Here is a 15,893-nt window from a genome sequence, read left to right as displayed (position 1 = left end):
GTAAGCATTTTGGGGCAGGAATCATCTCCTTGTTACATGTTTGTACAGCACCTGGCACCAAGAGGATGGGGCCTCTAGATGTTATTGCAATGCAAATAGCAGCATGACAGCTCCTATCAAATAAAAACAAGAGGCTACAGAGCCCTCTAATGTATAATATATGGAGATAGACCTATCTCACAGAATTGGAAGGGACCCTGAAAGGTCATTGAGTCTAGCCCCCGGCCTTCACTAGCAGGACCAAGTACTGATTTTGCCCCAGATCCCCTAGGTGGCCCCCTCAAGGATTGAATTCACAATGTTGGGTTAAGCAGGCCAATGCTCAAACCACTGAGCTATCCCTCCCCCCTGAAGCTTCCCCTTCTATCCTCCACCATCACTCTGCGGGAACCTAGCTGTCCAGCCTCTGCTGTAAGCGAACTGAGCGAGTTTAAAACTCCTTCTTTCCAAATAGGTTTTCCAAACATTTACTCTCTGCAGAGGACAGCTCCTGGGGACATGCTGCACAGCTGTACAATCTGTCTGCCCTTGGCCCTAGTGTGGTTGATGGGCATCACCACCACACCAAGTAGGGGCTTCCTGTTTGTGATACACACTTAGTGGATTGGTTTTGTTTTGTTACAGGTCCCCACTCTTAAACTGGGTGTACTGCCAGCCAGGCCATTTTTAATCTCCTTCAGGGATGTAAGAATCTCCACAGTGCTTTCCTAAGGCAAATAACTGTTAAGTGGGCTCCTTCTGCTTCCCACTAGGCACCACTCCCCATGAACACAGCGAACTCGATGGAGGGCACATGGCTTTGGGGTACAGCACGGATAGCTCTCGAGGCTGCTAACACGAGAAGGAGCAGCAGTCCACAGGCTAACAGCCATGTACAGCTATTGCTGAGTTTCAGGGGACGCATATGAACAAAGTATATATAGGAGAATCCCTCCGTCCACCCCGGTCTGTGATCTGAGCTCCCCACATGGCGTTCTAGAGACCCTTTTGGGCTGAGAGATTTGGGGGCATCATTTGGGGATAAAGTAAATCCACTTACAGTACTTAGATTGTAAATTCTTTAGGGAAGTGACTGTCTCTTTGTTCTGCCCACCACAGTGGGGTCCCGGGCCATGTCTAGGGCTCCTAAGTGCTACGATAATACAAATAATAAATAGTAACAATAATAATCAGACATCTAGTACCAATTTAACCTTCCCTGCACCCTCTCCCATGCTGGTGGCCCAGCTGACGTGCTCTGACCTCACATTAGCTGCTGGGGTCATCATCTTTTTCTCCGTTTCTCTCCAGTCGTCTTCCACTGTCTATATTCGTTAGTGCTTCTATGCCACCACCTCAGCTGACCTTCTAATGAGTTGACCTGAGACACCAAGACAAAGATAGCACCAGCTTCCAGGTGGGGAATTTGCCAAGCTCCTCTCCCCACCCAAAATTCTGCAGCCTGCACTCCCCAACTTGAGGGCACCCTCAGATTAGGAGGAGGCTGGTTAACGTTTCACTCCCACTGCCGAGAGCAATTTGTACAGGCCTCTGCACTGCTGGGTCTCAGCTGAATCAAATGTAGAGGGATGCTGAGAATGAATCCCATTCTGGAGGCACTTCAGAAGGCCAGGCAGCCTCGTGAAAGATGCGAGGCTGGACCTCGGGGCTTTGGGATGGAGTCTCAGAATGGTGAACTCCTAACAGTAATCCCTACCCAGCAAGAGTCTCCTACCAGCCCTGCCCTTCCCCTCCTCTCTCTGCCCTCCGGCTCCTGGGGCTACCCCTAGTTCCCTCTGCTCAGTCACTCCCACTTCTGAGGGAGGGAACAAGCCACACCCACTACACTTGGCAGCTTTATACAGGGCACTACATCCTGTTCACGGGTGGGTGAGGGGAAGAGCTCTCGTGCCATATGAAGTCCTACCTGTTTCCGTAGGAAAGAGACAGTCTTTTCTAGGTCAGCCACGAAGGACTCAAGGTCCTGCTGGGAAGACTGGTCATGGGAAGACTCTTCGTTTCTGTAAGGGGGGGTGGGGAAGAGAAAGTGAAAGCTGTTGTGAAAACATTCACTCGTGAATTTCCTGGCTGTGCAGGTATTTAAAAGTGTGACCCTGGCTGTACACTCAGGTTCTGTGTTTGATGTTCCTGCTTTTCTAAATCAAAAGGAGTTTAAGGGCCAGATTCTCAAGGGTTCAAGAGCCAAAAGTCACCGGGGAAACGCCCATGCAACTGTTTGCCTAATTTGCACAAGCAAATACCATGACTGAGTGCAAACCCCAAATTTACACTTTGGTGAATCTACATACTGATTAGATGTGCAATTGCAGATTTGTTTGTGTGCGTGGCCTTAGGCTCCGAAGAGTTTGAAAATCTGCCCTACAGTGTTCATTTTCTCTTGTTTTCATGTGCTTTCACCTGGCGATGACACTTCACAGGGAAAGAGCAGCAAACAATACCTGCATACGTACTGTCAACAATACAGGACTCCAATCCAGTGCTCATTAAACTCAACAGAAAGACTCCTACCATCTCCAATGGGCTTTGGATCAGGCTCAGAGCTTGTATTTGTGCGATATCATAGTTCCCTAAACAGCACCATAGCTCGGATCTTAGCAGAATCCAGCACTTTCTCTAGACAAAACAGCTTATTCAGTCATGTATAATTTGATATCTTTAGTTTTGCAAATATCCCTGCAGCCTAGTCCTCAGCTCAGGTTGGTAAATTTCAAATGATCACATGCACGCGCACACACAAATTGAAAACCGTTGTGACAGTAGAGAAAGGGAAGGTGAAAGATGCAGAGGTACCACACCTTGGGACGGCAGGGTTGTGCTTAGAAGGGTTTTCTTCTGGGTAGCTGAAGCCAGGAGACCTCTTGCCCCGGAACTGCTGAGAAAGAGCATTGAACTGCCCTCTTGTTCTGCAGTCTGGAGGAAGGGAAAGGAGACCCTGGAGTGATGCTCAGTCTGGAAGTCCTGCCCTTTTGTTTGAATTTCCCCTCCCTCCAATCTCCCCACTCAGCATAAGCCTTCGTCTTCTGATATGCAGCTAGAACAATTACATCAAGCAGTTCTGAGCTGCTGCGTTCCACTGCACAAGCACATGGAGCAAGAACCTCTCCCAGGTTGGAGCACCATTCAACGTAGGGGCGAGAGCATCAGGGAGCCAGCTCCATGCCCCGATTCTGAGCGCTGGCCCCCACTGCCACATAGAACTGCAGCCACTGGTGCCAGTGGAGGACTGAAGTCATTGAGTGGTTTCATTGTGCCCCCCTCCTCTCCTGATATGCTGGAGGGAGGTGGGCCTGCTGGGGTACAGGGCTTGGCAGGGCCACAGCTGCACCAGCAAGGAGGGGTGCCCAGGTTGCAGCAGAAGTTAACTTAAAAAAGAATCCGGCCAATTGATTTTTCAGGACATACAATTTATTCAGGGCGTCGGCATCCTTCCCTATGGAGACAACAGACCCAAGTTTGCTCCTTCAAAAGGTCCCTGGTGATCACTCCGATATCAGGAGACCCAGCCTTCTCTGGGCCGCTCCAGGCTGAGTTACGCTGATTCCAAAGGGACACAAAGGCCTGACCCAGCGAGGGGTTGCACTGCTTCCACTCCCCCAGAAATTAGTGCCCATTATAGCATTGGCAGGTCAGTATCTGACCTTTCAAGATCAAACCCGACTCCTCTAGGACTGGCCTGGGGCGCGGGGTTTGATTCCCACACCTGGTCACTTGCTCTCAGGGATGGTGGCAGTGTGTGGAGGGGGAAGGATGGAGCGGCACTGACCGTCTCTGGAGTGAGCCCAGTCCAGCCCTTCTTGGCTGGAAGGGCAGCGTTTGTGACATGATGCCTTCAGGGCGAATGTGAGGAAGGGAAACCAGGGGGGATCTTGAAGCTCAGAGGAGCTGGGAATAATAAGGCGCCATTTCTGAGAATTTCTGGATTCTCTTCCCTCTTGTCTTCTTCCCTCGTCTTCTTCCCCTAATTCCCATGGCTTGGCATGAGCCAATATCTCTCTCCAGCTCTACCTACCAACAGCCCCTCTTTCCCAGAGCAAAAGGCAGCAGCTGCAGCTGCCTTCCACAGAGACTCCAGCCAGTCCCTTCTCCAGTGCCCACTGTTTTTTAGGCTGCACGCTTTGGGGGTGCAGCCATGATAATGCTCCGCTTGAACCAAGGGGTAGAATACTGGAGGCTGCTGGGGACTGACTGGCCACAGGACCAGAAGTGCTAGGATCAAGGGGAAGGAGGAACCCATCATATTTTCAGACTCCTGTCTAAATATAAGCAGGTTGTTAAATATACAGCATGCATCTGTATTTGATAGTAATACCACCTCTCTCTTAGACAGTACTTTCCATCAGTAGATTGCAAAGCATTTTCCATAGGCGAGTGTCGTTATCCCATTTTACAGATGGGGAAACTGAGGCACTGAAAGGGGAAGTGGCTTGTCTAAGGTCACCCAGCAGGGCAGTGACAGAGCTGGGACCAGAACTCAGGTCTCTTGGGTCCCAGTGCAGGCCACACTGCCTGCACAGATATACAGATATTTCTTGTGTGTTTGTACAGGGTCTGGCACAGCGAGGTCCCGGTTCATGACAGAGGATTGTAAGCGCTACAGAAATACCAATGATATGTAACAAGAATGAGCTGTGACTTCCTGCCTGCAGAGGACTTACGTACTTGATAAAACCATCCCTTCTATCTCTTTTAGAGAGAGCGCATAAAAGGACTCATCCCACCTGAACCCACGTGCCGATTGGCACAACAGCGGCATTGCGCCCACCTTCGCAGCAGTCCTTCCACATGCGGAGATCGACCGCTGGAATCTCCTCACAGTTGACCAGGCCTTGGGGGTAGGATGCCACCTGGAACACGTCCCTTTGGAGCTGTTGGACGTGGTCGCTGTTGTCACAGATGATGCGAGCGAGCGACGTCTGCCTTATCTGAGTCACCTGGGCTGGGGTGAAGACTCCAGGATTCTCATACCAAAACCTACAGGGGATTGCAAGCCATGGTGTCACTGAGGCTAACAAGCAGTAATGCCGAGCGAGGAGAGGCCAAGATGTGGGGAAAGGCCAGGCAGGGTGGAGGATGTGCAATGAGGTAGGAAACCAGTATTTACATTTCAGGACCTGAGTTTAATTTGTGGCTTAAGTGGACTTGAGTCTGAGGGTCTCACAGGCCTTAAGGGGTGACTACTCAAGTCCGACCCTTCCCCTCCCTGCAGGATACCTAGTAGAACCAGTTCCATCCCAAGACAAGCTCAGAATGGCAATAGCTATAGAGTAGTGGGTTAGGATTGTGATGCCCTGGCACACATAGCTCCTGCTTGCATTCTTTCTGCAGGTAATCAGAGCAACCAGTGGCACTACTGATAACGCATGCACCAAATTTGCCCCAAATTAAGCTCCCAACCCTGTCCCCACACCCATACTTTTCTAGCATTCCCACAGCAGATGACAACTTAAGAACCTTGAAAGTAACAATGAAGCCCAAGTGAATTAATCTTTAACAAGATAAGATGCCTGAACTGCCATAAGTCCTTGAGCAGATACACAGAAGGGAGGAGAACAGAGCCTGCCCTACATCCTTATTCCCCTACCCAAAGAACCATCACAGCCTTGGAAACCAGGTGAAATCAGGAATTGCTCCTTTCGTGTCTCCCCAAGAGAAGTGATCTCCCCAAGTAGAATACTGGGGGGTTTGGTTTGACCAGAGATGATGGTACCTATCCCCATCTCTGAGTCTTTGGAACTGTGTTGCTAGCAGGCACATCAGTGTTGGTCCAACTCTGGTCCCAGGGACAAGATCTTCCACCATCAGTGCTGGAAACAGGTCAATGTTTTTGGTAGTCCCATATAAACTGCACAGTGAGAGGCAAAAAGGAAAAGATTATCAGAGGGTGGAAAGCGATCTCAGCTGGCGTATTGCTTCAGTTGAACAGGAATCTGGGTACAAGGAGTTCATCTGGGCAACATTTGGACAGTAACTACTATGAACTACCTAGATGACAGACGGGAGGGCCTAATGAGGAGTAGCAACCCAGACAGACAACAGGCAATTTAGTCCTCTTGGAAAATAGCTACCAGGGACTCAGGTTGAAACCCAAAGAGTAACATACCAATCCCCTGATACAGTACTAGAGGTTGAGAAGTAAGGGATTGCTTGGAAGTCTCCAGGTATTCTAGTTGTTATACCACGGCCATCACCCTGGCTTCTAAACCCCATCACAATAGAGCAGATCAGTTGATAGGTGCTAGGGGAGGGCAATATCATTGGTAGACTGATCTTTAAATTTTTAAATTTTAAATTTTTAAAATTAAAATTTAAAATTAATTCATGATCCAAACCACAGTACCTCCTGAGCTTTTCCCTGATTTCCAGGTTTTTGATTTCGTTCCGGAGGTCTTCAAACTCCTGTGCCGACGTGAGGTTGCAGAAGACCCTGAAGTCATTGTATGGGGGGATGCCATGGTCCCTCCCCCGCTGGATGTTGATTGCTGCCAGATCCAGTGAGACAGAGTGTGCCATGGAAAAGAGCTTCTCGGTCAGTTCCATGTTCAAGAGCTCAGAGGGGACCCGCATTTTTCCAGGGACCCCAAACAGACCACGGAGGAGAGGATCAATCCCTCCTTCCTGGGTGATCCTGAAAGGGGAGAAGAAGGCCTTGTGTAGAGGGACGTGGCCTTGGCGAATGGGCTGGAAGGTTTCATTCAGCCGATACAGGATGGGGTTGATCAGTGTGTGTCCGAACCGGAAGGCCGCAGTGGCGAAGGCATTGAGGATTCCAGCATTGATGTTGGGGTCATAGCCTTTGTATTCGCCCAGCACCTTCATACCAGCTTCCCCGAGGATCTTGGGGAGCCAGTGTGCATAGGTGATATGCTGCATCTGGGCGCCCACCATTTTGCGCGCCTCGTGGTAGAGTGTGTCCCCATCCCAGTGGGGATTCAGGGTCCGCAGCTCGGCGGCAAGGCGGTTGTGCTCCCGGAACCAAAGGGTGTGCATGGCTGTGAGACCCAGCTGCTCATTGGCCCGGTGATCCCCTGCCAGGAAGCACAGCACGGGGCTCTCGTTCTCGTCTCGCATACACTCGGTGGGCGGCCCCACTGCAAACGGGAGGAGGTGTTTCCCTGAGCTGGGCACCACCTGCCCTTGTTTCAGCAGCCCTCTCTGGCTGCTCAGGTCCCTCAGCTCCTGAGACTCCTGCTCCGTGCTGCCGTAGACGTTGGAGGCGTCAATGTAAGAAGTTAAGTGGTTGATCTGCTCCCTGGCGTAGACGGAGTTCATCAGCAGGGAGGTCATCCCGCTGCCGCACACGGGGCTAGAGCGGACAAAGAACATGCAGCGCCCGTTCCTCACCCGGGGGTCGTTCTCCGGGATCGTGACTGAGAAGCATGGTGGGTCATTGGTGCACACCTCACTGCAGGGTGCCCCGTCCGAGAACCGCGACATGCTAATGGCTGCCACCGTCTGGTCCATGTCGTGGTCCAGAAACTGGCCCCACTGCATGAGCATGTGAGTGAACTGGTCGTCAGAGGTGATGGTTTCTGTCCCTATCATGGCTGTGGAGACAAGACGAGGCAGTGGCAGGGGCAGCTCCCTGGAGTCTTCAGCCAAAGAGAAGCCCCGCGGCAGGTTAAAGCCATTCTCGTAGGCCGGCTTGAGGAGGCGCTGGAAGGCTGTGAGGGACGCACCCCACATTGGGTGCTGGAGATTGTTACAGGAGCCATCGTGGGTCCTGTACTGCTTGTGAAAACAGATGTCAGAGCAGTTGGGTGTGCGGCGGTGGGTGGAGCAGCCAGACAGGTTGGCGATCACGTTCAGGTAGTGAGGGGAGACCAGGTCATTGTAACGGTAGCCTGTGAGGGAACTCCAAAACAACATATTAGAGCATAGCCATCGGAGACACACACTGTGCCACCCCACACGAGGGCTAGTTGGGGTCTGTCATCAGTATCCTGAGGGTGGACAAGGCCAATGTGATCACTGGGCGGTATGTGGAGTGTAGGGCCTGCGACTGATTGTGGGAGGGTGAAGGAAGAATAGTGAGGTACTGGCTCCATCATGGAGTGGTGGATGGAAGCAGGGTTTGGTATAAACATTACAGAGAGGATAATGTATGATGTTATGGTGTCTGGGCCGGGCCGGGCCATGCCATGAGGGTGAGCTTGGTTTCCAGTCCCTAATTAGTATATTTGTTTTGTTTTTATGTCTTTATAGTCATAAGAGGGCTGCCATCTGAGCACCTTACAATCTTTAATGTAGGTATCCTCAGAGCAGCCTTGTTGAGTGGGAAGGCATTATCCCCACTTGACAAATGAGAAATTGAGATACAGAGACAGACTAGAGCTGTGGCTACACTACAAGCGCTACAACAGCAGAACTGCAGCTTCTCTGGTTTTATCTAAACACTTGCTCCAGCAATGGAAGGGGCTTTTCCATCACTGTAGTAAATCCACCCCCTTCATAGACAGTAGCTAGGTTGATGGAAGAATTCTTTCATTCATCTAGCAGTGTCTACACTGGGGCTTAGGTCAACTTAACTACGTCTCTCAGGAGGGTGAATTTTTCACAGCCCTGAGACATGTAACTAGGCCAACCTAAGTTTGAGGTGTAGACCAGGCCTAAGTGACTTGCCCTAGTTCACTCAAGAAGCCTGTGGTAGAGTGTGGAAGTGAACCCAGGCCTAAACCACTGGGCTATGCTTTCTACTTTACAGGGCATTCTATGCTCTTCATGTCTATAGTTGAAAGTCAGATGGATGATGATGGTCAGGATAAGGGGCAGAGTTAATCACTGGTGTTGGATCCTGGACAGTCTATGTCTCCACTTACTGATATTTAAGTGTTTTGAACTTTTAGTACAATGTTCTGACTTCCCACCTTGCAACAGTATGGGCATTGCTGTTTGTTAACTTTACTTTATTCTCCCTCTGAATTTCCTGATGTTCTACTGTCGGATCAGAAATAACCTGTCATACCCATGCCATTCATGTCCACGATCAATCCCTGCTGGACATGGTCTTGGATCAGTTGCAAGGTTCTTTCAAAGATCTCGCCAGCCCGGGCTGTTTCGATGGTGTAAGGATCCCGGGGGTAACGGAAGAGTGCCAGCAAGTCATTGGGAGTTTTGGGTCGCCTGTTTCAGAAAATTAAAAGTAGGCTACAAGGGGTTCTTGATTACTGAAATGAATATTTCCCTGATGTTAACAAGATGTTTCAGGAACCCTGAGTCACAGTCTAGACTAGGGGTCAGCAACCTCTGACACACGGCTCGCCAGGATAAGCACCCTGGCAAGCCAGGCCAGTTTGGTTACCTGCCGCGTTCGCAGGTTTGCCCGATCATGGCTCCCACTGGCCACGGTTCGCTGCTCCAGGCCAATGCGGGCAGTGGGAAGCGGTGGCCAGCACATCCCTTTGCCTGCGCCACTTCCTGCAGTCCCCATTGGCCTGGAGCAGTGAACCGTGGCCAGTGGGAGCCGTGATTGGCCAAACCGGCGGATGCGGCAGGTAAACAAACTGGCCCAGCCCGTCAGGGGGCTTACCCTCGCGAGCCACGTGCCAGAGGTTGCCAAACCCTGGTCTAGACCTATTCAGGAGAGATATCCCAACAAGTATTTATGTTCGTGATTCCACGTGTCTGCTTGCTAGACCTGAGCAGGAAAGGATTCCACCTCCCCCCCCAATGAAAAAAATTAATGAATATTTTCATAATTATTCATAATTTCAAAAATGTTTCAGTTTTTGGAACCTGAATACCATAACATTTTGGTTGAAGGCCAATTTTTTTTGGTTTTCTTATGAAAACCCCCAAATTTTCAATTAAAATACATCTTTTATGAAATTTCCATTTAATCCTTAGCTACTTTTTGTCAAGAAAAAAGTTCAGATACATATTTTTTGGCCTGCTCCACTGCCCCACAATGAATGAAGTCACCTGCATTTATATACTGATTGTGCTGATCCTTTATTTCTTTGTGTGCTCTGTCTCTTTGAACAGCTCAGGATTACAATCCCATTTTTCTTACAGCTGTATTATTTCCTACAAAACAGTCTCAAGGGACTTGAGAGATGGGATTCCTTTGTAAGACAATTCTACAGTCAAATGGGTCTCCCCGTTATGATTTTTTTTACCCTGCTATCGAGCCTATGTTTACTAATTTGGATCACCAGAAACCTGAGATGGAATTATAGCAGTGAGGTATAATACATGCTTTCAGAGCATCTCCACCCAATGTATTTCTGATCTCCATCGGCTGTCACTTCTGCAGCTCAGATCTTATCCCCAAGCAGGCTTACTTGCTAAACAGCTCAGTGCGTGTTGAATTGATAGCATGGTCCACACTGCTGATGGCTTCCTGTATTGACGTGGCTACAAAGGTGTCGCCACTCCGATCAACATCCGTGGCTTTCAAGGAATCAAGAGAGAATGAGAAAATTAAATGACTTCATTTTACTTTGGTTTTCCAACCCTGAGAGAACTTGGGGAGGCTTTTGTGCATCAGTGTCCACTACAAAATAGAACTTCATTGCTGCATGTCATCAGAAACAACTTGGGGTAGGTTTGTGTCTCAGTTTGCAGGGTAGTTATGAACTGAAATCGCTGCCCCAGCATACAAGAGACGACACCGCAGGATGACAATATGCCATCTTAGGCCTAGCGAGCACCCCAAGATTTGGTCTGTGAACAGTCGCTTGCATAAGATATCTGAATTTGCTTCAGCTGTAGTTGCCCCACTGTCATGTTCACAGATCTTCTAAAGAACATGTTAACTGACAGGTACGTTCATGGCAAGAGCGAGTTTTTTAACATGAGCCCGTACGCAGAAGTATGCACTTCAGAAACCTGATTCTAAGGGTATTTCTACACTTCAGTTGGGAGGTGTGATTGTATCATGTGAAGACATACCTGAGCTAGCTTCAAGCTAGTTAGCTTGCTCAAAAATAGCAGTGAAGCAGCAGCGTGGGCAGTGGCACAGGCTTGCTGCCCATGTACAACCCTGGATATGTATTCGAACGGCTAGCCCATGCTGCCACCACTTCAGTGCTGTTTTTAGTGGCACTAGCTAGATCAAAGCACCTCCTGATTGCTGGGCAGAATCAGACAAACCCTACATGTTCCCCCTGCCCACTGAAGAACCAGACAATACCTTGTGGCCAGCACATCACACCAAAGGTAATCAACCCAGCTCAAATGTGAATATTGACAGTGGGAACTGACGTGCAACGTGTGCTGTTGGAAAACAAGCGAACCACCACGAACAAATCACATTAGTTATACTGTGAGTAATTTCAAACAACAAAGAAGTTAGACACCATCCTAAACGCCTCATGGTCAATTCATGCACAGATAAGGAGACCAAATTAATCTAATAAATGACATGCTATGCACACTATTCACCCCTGCGTGCTTGAGAAATGCTTTTAAACCGACCTTGCTTTTCTTCCAATTTTTTCCTCCTCGATTCTTCCCTTCCCTCCAAGGGTTACCACTGTGATGTTACCTCCCTGGCTGCTATTTGTTACAATCTCTGCTTCTCCTATCTTCTTACACAGAGCAGTAGTGTGAAAAATGGAGAACGCCTTCCTTCCCCCAATGGATTAGGGTTATTAGGAAGCATTTAAAAGCTTGTCATTGTATTGGTAGAGCTGTTCTCATTCTCCCACCCTTTGCAAGCCTGGGTGTCTGAATGACCTGCCCGTAAGGAAGCAAAAGGAGTAACATAACTGTCCTCTAAAAGTACAGGCATCCACACAGGAAGTATGTAAGCAGAACAAGAGAAAGAGAGAACCTTGTCGAGACAAAGCCAAGGGACACTGTACCAGTGATCGTCAGCTGCATGGTGCTGGATGTGAATCCAAAGGTATTCCTGGCTATACACTCATATCTGCCCTGATCAGCCACTCCCAGGTCTCGAATGGATAGGGTCCCATCTTGACTTACATGGAACTTGCCGCTCTCTGTGATCTGAATACCCTCCTGTGACATGATCAAAAAACAGGAAGACGTTTCAGAGAGAATCCCTCAGCCTAGACTCTGCTCCGAAACACACACACACAGCTGTCATTGATTGGCATGGCCAGCAGATGTCAGGAGATCTCTGTGCAACACAGAAAAGTATCTGAAAGCAAAAAAAAGGACTTCAGTCCTTTTCACCCCTCACCCTACCCCCAGCAATTGTTTTGACTGGTTTCACTTGTGTCCAGCTTCCCACCTCTCTCTGCTGCCAAACATACATTGCATAGTTTTGCAGTTTCATATAGGAGTTCCTTCAGAACTACTAACTGTGGTATGCAACCTGTCACTTAAATCAACTTCGATACTGGATGACCAGAGGGTAGCTAATCTAACGCCAATTATTAAAAAAGATTCCAGAGGCAATCCTGGCAATGACAGGCCTAACTTCAACACCAGGTAAAATGGTTTAACCTGTAGTAATAAACAGATTTCTCAAATACATAGATGAATGCGATATGGTGTAGAGTCAACATGGCTTTTATAAAGGGAAATCATGCCTCACCAATCTATTAGAATTGTTTGGGGGATCAACAAGCATGTGGACAAGAGTGATCCAGGGGATCTAGTATAGCTGGACTTTCAGAAAGCCTTTGACAAGGTCCCACACCTTGGGTTCTTAAGCAAAGTAAGTAGTCATGGGGTGGAGGGAAGGTCCTCTTATGGGTCAGTAACTGGTCAAAGAATAGAAAACAGAGGGTAGGAATAAATGGTCAGCTTTCAGACTGGAGAGAGGTAAATAGCGGTGTCCACCAGGGATCTGTACTGGGGCCAGTCCTGTTTAACATACTCATAAATCATCTGGAAAATGGTGTAAACAGTGAGGTGCTAAAATTTGCAGATGATACAAAACTACTCCAGATAGTTAAGTCCAAAGCTGACTGCAACAAGCTACAAAGGGATTTCACAAAACTGGGTGACTGGGCAACAAAATGGCAGATGAAATTCAATGTTGATAAATGCAAAGTAATGCACATTGGAAAACAATCCTAACTATACACACAAAATGATGTGGTCTAAATTAGTTGCTTCCACTCAAGAAAGAGATCTTGGAGTCGTGGATAGTTCTTTGAAAACATCAACTCAATGTGCAGCAGCAGTCAAAAAAGCTAAGAGAATGTTAGGAACCATTAGGAAAGGGATAGATAACAAAATACAAAATGTCATACTGCCAATATATAAATCCATGAGACGCCCACACCTTGAATACCGTGCGCAGTTCTGGTTGCCTCATCTCAAAAAAATTAATATTAGAGTTGGACAAGGTACAAAGAAGGGCAACAAAATGATTAGGGGTATGGAACAGCTTCCACCTGAGAAGAGATGAAAAAGACTGGGGCTGTTCAGCTTGCAAAAGAGACAACTGAGGGGGGATAAGATAGAGGTGTAGAGGAAGTCCATTAGGAAGTGTTATTAACCTCTTCAAATAACACGGAAACCAGGAGTCATTCAATAAAATTAATAGGCAGCAGATTTAAAACAAACATAACTAAGGAAGTACATCTTCACACAGTGCACAATCAACTTGTGGAAATCACTACCAAGGGATGTTGTGAAGGCCAAAAGTATAACTGCGTTCAGATAAAAATTAGATAAGTTCACAGAGAACAGGTCCATCAATGGCTATTAGCTAAGATGGTCAGGGACACAACCCCATGCTCTGGGTGTCCCTTAGCCTCTGACTGCCAAAAGCTGGGACTGGATGACACAGGATGGATCCCTTGATGATTATCTGTTCTATTCATTCTCTTTGGGGCACCTGGCACTGGTCACCGTTGGAAGACAGGATACTGGACCAGATGGATCTCGTCTGACCCAGTCTGGCTGTTCTTATAATCCATATATATTCATTCATTTTATGAATTACTTTTTCTTCCATATTCTATACTAGCTTAGAGGCAGGAAGCTGGGATCGTTCTGCTGCAATACAGACATTAAAATTTGAGAAGTGCAAGGGATAAGTATCAACAGGTTTGGTTCAGATGAAGAATAAAAATTTAGAGGCTTTTCTGAACCTCTAGAGGACCAGGCTCTCTCATGAGATCTCAGACCATCGTGGCCTTGGGTGGGTCAGACATATTCAGTATTAAGAACCCCAAACAGTCAACATCTTGAGTCAGGCCCCCAGAAATCATGAGACTGGCATAAAATCATGAGATCCAAAAGAAATAAATTTAGGGTTTTTGTTCTTTGCCTTCTGAGTTTTGAGCCTTCAGGCCAAACTCAGGTCACATTTTCAGTCCTTTCTTTGTAACCACAAAGCTAGCTAGCAACTTATTTTTTTAAAAAAATGAAAATGAGAATCTCATGCAGTTGCTTGTCTCCAGGAGTTGGGGCTTTGGGTAATAAATAAATAAATACATACACTACATAGTACAGTGCTTTTCATCAGTCAATCTAAAAGTAGTTTACAAAGAAGTAAAATGTCAAATATTGAGAGACAAGCGAAAGAATCACAAAAGTTGGAGCAGCCCTTCTCTTTGGATTGTGGTGTCTCTTCTTGCTTTTCAGCTGAAGCCAAGGGATATGTAAGACCTGGTTCTTCTCTCATTTATACTGATGTAACTCTGGACTAACCACACTGAAGTCAACATAGTTTCATGTGCATTAAGCTAAACAAGAACAAGGCGCCCTTATCCCAGAGTAAGAGGGTCCACACATGGAGTTATTCAGAAATAACTGCTCCTGTATAGTTCCATATGAAGACAAGCCCTAAATGAGAAGAGTCAGGCCAACACAATTCTGTACAGGGCCTAACACTATGGGTACTAATCTTTATTGTGGGTCCCAAGTCCTACCGTAATACAAATAACAAACAGCAATAATAGGAATAAAAGAAAACAAACAACAATAATAAAAATAACGTTTCAGTTCCTGTTTGAACTGAACTGCTCCTGCTATCCCTTCTTTTTCTCTCCTCAAAACCTTATTGTTTTCCATCAAGTGTTTCTTCTCCCATATTTACTGTGCAAGCTTATTTAAAACCATGACAGCACTAGGTAATAACTAGAGCTGACTGAAATTTTTTTAGTTAATAGTAAATTCGCTGAAAAATGCATTTTGGGGGGCACTGAAATTATTCATGAATTCCGGTCAAATTTGGTGAAGAATGTTGGCTGATAAACCCGCCAAGCCAACTGAAAACAAAAATTTGGGAAGTGTTGAAATAGTTCGTTTTGACAAAAATCAAAACCAAACTATTTCGAAAATGTCATTTTGACTCAACATTTAGTTTTGAAACATTGATTCGAATCAACATCAGAAACGTTTCTTTTCTACCCAAATGCAAGTTTTTCATTTTTTTGTTTCAGCAAGAAAAAAAAAACAAAACCAAAAAAACAACAAATTCAGTCTTGGTTTGAAACTAACCGAATTTGCTTCAGATATTTTAGGCTCAGTCACTGAACTGGAAAATCAATGATTCACTCTGCTCTAGTAATGACACAGTATCAGCAACACTGCAGCCTGGGGATTATCAGCTGGGTACAGGGTGACTATGGAATTGTAATTCTCTTACTTTGGCCCAGGTGATGGTGGGTCGTGGATCTCCTTGGACAGTACAGGTGATCTCAGCATCCTGGCCAGTCTCAGCTACCACATCATGTGGAGGGTGAAGAAACACAGGGATCACTGTTCAGTGTGAAGAAACAGAGGAATAAATACAAGAAATTTCTTTGTTAGGGGCAACTGTGAGAAGGTTTGAGTTAGTAACATCTCACCAGAGAGAAATAATAAGGCTCCCAGACTCCTGTCTCAAACAACATTTAATGGGACACTGTCAAGTTAAAACATCATCTGTTCTCCTTGTCTCTGTTACTAACAACGCTCTCTCATTTAAATTTCACTGTTCGTCTTCTGCCGCTGTTTGTATTTCTCTCAGCTCGGACAATTACACG

At 47.0% G+C, this 15,893-nt stretch overlaps 1 protein-coding gene across 1 annotated transcript in view; it reads right to left on the bottom strand.

Moving 5' to 3' along the window:
- Positions 1–1,264: 1,264 nt before the first annotated feature.
- Positions 1,265–15,893, bottom strand: part of LOC116816866 (peroxidasin homolog) — a 55,058-nt gene continuing 40,429 nt past the window's right edge. Inside the window, exons 13-22 of the mRNA XM_032766458.2 lie at positions 15,515–15,627; positions 11,805–11,961; positions 10,281–10,389; positions 8,963–9,120; positions 6,338–7,841; positions 5,708–5,842; positions 4,763–4,971; positions 2,796–2,910; positions 1,907–2,000; positions 1,265–1,360 (exon numbers count right to left, since the gene is read on the bottom strand). Of these exons, the coding sequence (XP_032622349.2) occupies positions 1,265–1,360; positions 1,907–2,000; positions 2,796–2,910; positions 4,763–4,971; positions 5,708–5,842; positions 6,338–7,841; positions 8,963–9,120; positions 10,281–10,389; positions 11,805–11,961; positions 15,515–15,627 (2,690 nt within the window). The remainder of the gene's footprint in view (positions 1,361–1,906; positions 2,001–2,795; positions 2,911–4,762; positions 4,972–5,707; positions 5,843–6,337; positions 7,842–8,962; positions 9,121–10,280; positions 10,390–11,804; positions 11,962–15,514; positions 15,628–15,893) is intronic.

This window comes from Chelonoidis abingdonii, chromosome 14 (assembly GCF_003597395.2).
Source record: "Chelonoidis abingdonii isolate Lonesome George chromosome 14, CheloAbing_2.0, whole genome shotgun sequence".
NCBI classification, from domain to species: Eukaryota; Metazoa; Chordata; order Testudines; family Testudinidae; genus Chelonoidis; species Chelonoidis abingdonii.
Note: the sequence above shows the minus strand (reverse complement) of the source record. Positions and strands in the feature narration are given on the sequence as shown.